Consider the following 6492-nt stretch of genomic DNA (forward strand, 5'->3'; position numbering starts at 1 on the left):
ACATTTAGAAATGAATAGTGTAGGAAGAGAGAGTATGTATCCGAATCAGACGAGCTGTTAATTAATCAAAATTAAGTGATATAATTTTTCCTTCTCATAATATTCCCTGTATGCTCACAAGGCAGAACATCAAAATATGATAACACCTACAGAGAGAATAGTGCAGATGATCGCATTAAGCGTGTAACGTGGACCTGAAACGTAGAATCGTTCTGGTTTATACGCCAAATTGTGTACAGCTCTTTTGGCACTGTATGACAATAAACAAAGGACGAGATAGGGGGGGTAGCTAGGGGGTGAACCCCCAAAAATCTTTTTTAAGATAAACATATTTTTGAAGATGCACAAGTTTTTAAAGATGCACAAATTTTAAAAGATGCGCAAATAAATGTTAAATTTGAGAACCTCTATGTTCTAAATTTGAGAACCAATAATCTTGTACTATTTTACTATATTTTCATTTTTTTATACTATTTTAGCTCGGCTTGATAAGTAACTTTCATCTTTATGGTATGGTTGGAGCACTGTTTGTAATCGATGTTGTCTTCTTGACTACGTGGGAATTCCTCGATCCGATAAGAGTGGACACCGTATGGGGACCTTCGGAGGTGCGTCTTTGAACAGTCGAAATATCTATCACTTTAGTTTTTTTCCTCTACGAACTTTTGACTGATGTTAAGTTAGACTGGATGAATTTCAAGTCAACCATTTGCTATTTATAGTTTTAATAAACAGCTGAAGTAGAATGTTAAGGACTTTTATGAACAAGTTTAAAAAAAGACTTCCCCTTTCGTTCAACTTCAAAGGACAAAAAGATCAATTCTTGCCGAAAGTCCTGGAGAACAGCTATTGCGTTGAACATTTAATTTATATCAAGTAATTCCAAAGATACACCCCCTCCCCTTGTTGTCCGAATTTTCTGCTAAAAATATTCGATCAAGTTTAGTTCCAGTCTATTCTTCATGACGTTGCAGTATCCAGCCAATTGTTTATTCATGATGTTGTAGTTGTTATTACTTTTAATAACGAGGGCTTGAAAAATAACGATTATCCTTACCCCACAATAGGTGCATCCATCCGAGGATCTGCGTGTGCAGGAGTATAGCCTAGTATGCACTTGCGTCAATTTCACTTGGTGGATTGTTGGTATTCTATTCTACAAAGGTGCATTGCTATCATTTGGCCTGTTTCTAGCATTTGAAACGCGCCATGCATATCCTGAAGTGAACGATTCTTACAACATTGGCTTCTCTGTTTATAACGTCACAGTGTTTTCCGTTATCGGCTCGATCACTGCCTTCGCTTTAAGAAAGTATAATCAAGAGTTCACACATGGTATCATTGGAGCATCTATAACAATCTGTACAACAGTCACCCTAGGACTTATCTTTCTGCCAAGGGTGAGTTGGCATGATTTTACTGTTATGATTAAATTTTAATTAAGCAAACTTTTATTAAGTAAGCGAATAAGGGCACTTACAGCTGAAAGTTTATCAAGGCATAGATAACAAGCAAATTCAGTGTGTTCCAGGATAAATAAAATAAATATACTGAAAATTGCTTTTTACTGAAAACTGCTGTCTATAATAAGTTATCGATGCCGTATAGGCACAGCTGTACACACTTTTGGCGTATCAAATACGAAAATGATTTTTGATGTAAGAAGTATGAAACACTGAGCACTAACTTAAAATGTCCTGTTCTGTTCACAAAAGCGTAAAATTCAAATACTTTGATCAAGTTTTCATTTAAAATAAGCCTATTCTAGCTATTAACAATTTTTGTGTAAAAATTTTCTTTGCTATGAAATTGCTACATAAAGTCTGGCTTGGTTCATAGAGTTTGAAACTTTGACCAAAATACAGTGCTTTGATGGAGGAATGGGCATGTTTTCCCTTTGCCACATCGCAGCCAATTTGTGCCGTCATCACTTAAAAACTCTGTTATAGAGCATTAGTTTACTGTACATTAGAATTAGGCCGTTGTTCCTTTATGGACCAACAATTATTTACTTAAAACTCTTAGCCACTCTGTTTCGTTTTGTGGCACCGGTTTTCTTTCGCAGTATGATTTTTGCTTAACCATTCACCCTTTAAAGCAGAGTACTTTATGCTATACTTTGTCTTGTAGGTTGCAGCCTTAAAAAAACAGAGCACTGAATCATCGCCAGATGGAACACGACATCTAAATATACAACGAAAACTATCATCTAGCATTCTGTAGAGTTTTCATTATGCTTTTCGCAACCGTCAGTAAAACCGTTATGGTAGCAGAGCTTGGTTCGTGTAATTCATAGAATGCTAATAAAAAATTTATCAAACAAAAATTCTAATGAATTTGCAACACACTTGAAATTAAAGAAAAAACATTATAACTATACCTTGACCCCATTAATTTCCCTCATACTCATTTTAGAAGGGCTCTAATTATAAATCTAGCTTGCAAATTTGTTCTTAAACGCGGGCGATTACTGTATACAGTCCCCAATCATTATAATGATGCGTTTAGATCGAAACAGGATTATAAAATTTCAGAAACCATGAGATACCAGAAAAGACGAATTTGTTGAGAAAGAGTCATTTGAATTATGAGGGAAGGTAATTGCATTTTATTTGAAATCGCAAGAGCACGTACTTTTCGATTCCACTAACACCATAACTAGCTATGTGCTTAGGTGCTCTGCATAATTCACATCACAGATTTGTATTGTCTCTACGTTCAACATTCATTGATAACATTACATCTTTCCAAAACAAAAAAAAGCTAATATTAAAGGTATTAGACCGTTACAACAAACGTTCGTCATTTTGGACATTGATCTTCTCTTGCTTGATATACCGTAAGGCCTCAAATAAGAGCCCCCCTCGAATATGCGCACACCCTTCAAATATCCCATCTTTAAACCTTCAAAAACGGCGCTTATTCGAATTCTAATTATCAATTTTAAGAAAGAAAGAAAAATTGCTTCAATTAAAAGCACATTCATTTTTTTGAATTACTTCCAAATCTATTCCTAAAAAAGCACCCCCCCCTCAATTAAGTGCCTCCCTCGGTTAAGCGCCCACCCTGGAGCCTCGAAAATTAAATAAAGCGCCCGGGCGCTTATTTGAGGCATTACAGTATTTGATAATCTTATCTTGAATAAATTTTCAAGCGGGTGTAGCTTGGTTGAGGCTTGTAGTGCATGACTAAAAAGAATTGAACTAAGGGAACAGGGCAAAGAATAATGTCTTTTGGTGTAGCAAAGTGTTTGTTTCAAGTTTCGAGACATCAAAGCTTATACCCCCTTATACTTGATATTAATAACATTCTATTCAGAGTCATTCCCAGAGCTCGCTTTGAGTTCACTCAAGGGGTTGTATTGACACCGTGATTATAGCTCATGATCAAAGGATAATGATCACCTCTAAGACGATCAAAGTTGAAAGAACTACATAAAACTACTTTTTAAGCAAGATTCCCCAGCTTTTTCTGGAGAGGGAGCTGGTCTCGCACAGTTGAATTTCGATTATTTCTCTATATATGATATACAGAGTGATCTGCTCGGTAAAGCAGTAACAATCCCTTAGATAAGATGCAATTGAATAGGGGGGGGGGGGCATGGATAACCAATTTTACACATCTAAATTACAGTAAAAAGGGGTGGAAATTCAAGCTTTTTTTGAAGGGGTGAAGGGTAGGGGGCCCAGGCCTACAAAATTTTGACGCAGTGGAGACTCAGTAGGGTATTGGGGGTTTTAGAGCCCAAATTGTCGACAAGTACGTATTCAGGAGAGGGGCTCAAGCACCTTGAAATTTTTGCCACTGCAGTACTTTTGAATACACAATAACCATATACTTCCACACTGCTCACGCTTAAAGAAGTACTTTCATAACGCCGTACATTCCTTTTCGTATTAAATTTTGAATTTTTCTTTAATTCAAGTCGGTTTTTGTAAACATCGAGAACACACAACAGAAAAATCGTAGTCAAACAGAGGTAGGTAGTTTGGTTAAGCATGTGAAATTGGTATAGACAATATGATTGCATAGCTATTTAATGTGTAATTAGTCTATAATGTATTTAAATTAGATAGCTTTAGCTACAGGATCTATGTTCTGTAACTTTTAAATCGTAGATAGAATCTTTAAGATTTTAAGTCGTGATACTATGTTAGTTTGAGCTTTAAGCTTTTTTGTTACTCTAAGGTGAACTCTTTGATCTAAACTACTTAGGTATTTTTGCGTTTTGTGAAAATTGCCGTTGATGTAAGGGAGATTGTCAGTGTAAAATGTGCAATGTTCAGTAGCAAAGTTTTCTATAAATGAATAAGATATCCAAAGTTTTTAGGCTTTACAGCAGCGCTAGCTGATGTTTTGTGGCAATTTCATCAGCCTGGTTCAATTTTCTTTACATTCACCCTACTTATTTTTACGTCACTAATGTCATTGTAAATAGTAAACTATTAATGTCATAATATTACATTTAGCTGAAATATAAAATGATGTTTTCGCTGCAAAGATACTCCTGCTTGTCAGTTCAGTTTAATGGATATTGTGGTGGCACAATGGTCCATATTAATGTTTAAAGATATCATGTCTCGTGGCTTCGAATTCAAAATTTAAGTCCATTCTTATTCAACGACATAATTTACAGATGAATTGCTAGTAACATCATAAGAGAAAAAAAATACAAGTTTGTTATTTATGTTATTAGGTACAGTACAGATCAGTATATTTTCTAGGGCTTTATTGACGAATGCCTCAAGGCACTTTAAATCCGTCTATTTTCTTTACAGCAATTTTATCCACAAATATTGCCCCTCCGTCTACATTTTCTCGTCTGATTTTGGATGAATTAAAATGGAACTTTCCCAGGACCCAGGGACGAGCCCCCGTGGTGCTACATATGATGCCTATGGTCCCTATTCGTATATGTGGCGTGAAATTAATGGAACATTTTCAATGTGGGGAAAAATCGAACAAATTATTGGATCTTCCACTACCTCCCACATAAATGCTGATCATTTTTCTTTGAAATGTGAAACACGCATGAAAGCAACTATGTGGTGCTTCGGAGGAGCAAGTTTTAAATTTTGGAGGCAAATCAGAAGGCAAGCAAAAAACATGGCGCACACAACCTATTTTTGGCGTTCTATGAAGAACAACAGTGTATAGAGAGTTCATAGTAAGATCTTTTGTGTACAAAAACTTTGTTTAATCTCGTTTACTCAAGGAATGTACTCTTTAGTAATTGCAATCAACCTGTCAAGGTACCTATAGGGCTGCTAGGCCAATTGGCTTCTTCCTTCTCGAATGCAAATGCATAAAAATTGGTATGGCAGCTCTTCTTCGTACTACAAGAATGCTGAAGTTTCCAATAACTGTAGCCTGACGCTATTGTATCAAGATTATTAGGCCTAAAGCGGTATAATTAAAGTTTTTCAAAAAGGTCAAGAAAATTCAGGGAGGTCAATAATATTTAGAATCATAGATTTTTGAAAAACTAAAGAAAGCTTGATGTGTCCCCTTTCTGAAACCAATTTTCTGACCTGAAGCACTATATACATTTTATTTTCAATAAAAAATTTATCAATTATTTTACAAGCATATAGTATGATGTTTTGAGTTTTTGTAAATGATTTCTAGCCTAAATTGTGCTTGAAGTTATAAATACATACATACATACTACATACAAATTATTTGTAGAAATGTATGCTGAAAGAAACTCACTGCTGATGCAACATGATTTTTATTTGCGTTAGGGAATAAAGAAATGTTTCTTGGCACTTATCCTTAAAATATACTTCTAGTAAATTGGGATGTTTCAGATTAAGGTCCCGAAAAATACATCATTCTGTTGTACAAGACTCCACATTGAATTTTATTGTTCATTGATGATGTCAAGTGGGATATCTAATTCATAGAAAGAATGGTTGTGATAGTTTACATCTGATGTTGATTTAACATTTAACAAACTCTAGATGAATTTGGGCCTTGCCATGACAGAATGAGAGTTTCAGATCATTTGTGAAACAAGCAGCCTTTGCTGTTTGGTGCTGGTTTGCCCTGTGTAGGCTAATTTCATCATAAACTCTGAAATAGTGTATTGCTCACCTCTATAAAGACAATCCCTTACATTTGAAATTTGATAAAAACACCTCAATAAAAGTATCAGTTTGTGCAATAAAAAGCCAAGCTTTGATTCTCAGTATCATTTAATCTTACATGTATTGAAATATTTTATTGTGCATAAACAAATTTGGATTAACTTTGATATGAACCTTTGCAATTATATATCTTTTAATGGCAAGCTTAGTTGGGAAAAGTGCATAAAATATTATGCCTGTTACAAGACAACAAATTCAGCTACTTTATAATTTTGCAATAATTAACATGGCATGTTTACATCTACTATACATGAATAAGTATGATTGAATCTCTGTCCTTGGGTACACATATACAAGTATTAGTACTCCTTATTATGACTTGTTATATATCAGACAATATCAT

General features: G+C 34.8%; 1 protein-coding gene across 2 annotated transcripts in view; it reads left to right on the top strand.

The window, feature by feature from the left end:
* LOC135685465 (gamma-aminobutyric acid type B receptor subunit 2) overlaps positions 1-6492 on the top strand; it is a 56723-nt gene that overhangs the window by 29364 nt on the left and 20867 nt on the right. For both annotated transcript variants that reach the window (XM_065201422.2, XM_065201423.2), the window contains exons 14-16: positions 480-608; positions 1068-1400; positions 2131-5167. In XM_065201422.2, coding sequence (XP_065057494.2) covers positions 480-608; positions 1068-1400; positions 2131-2223 — 555 coding nt within the window. In that variant the 3' untranslated portion in view covers positions 2224-5167. The remainder of the gene's footprint in view (positions 1-479; positions 609-1067; positions 1401-2130; positions 5168-6492) is intronic.

This window comes from Rhopilema esculentum, chromosome 15, assembly GCF_057945365.1.
Source record: "Rhopilema esculentum isolate cy_ngs chromosome 15, ASM5794536v1, whole genome shotgun sequence".
Classification (NCBI taxonomy): Eukaryota; Metazoa; Cnidaria; class Scyphozoa; order Rhizostomeae; family Rhizostomatidae; genus Rhopilema; species Rhopilema esculentum.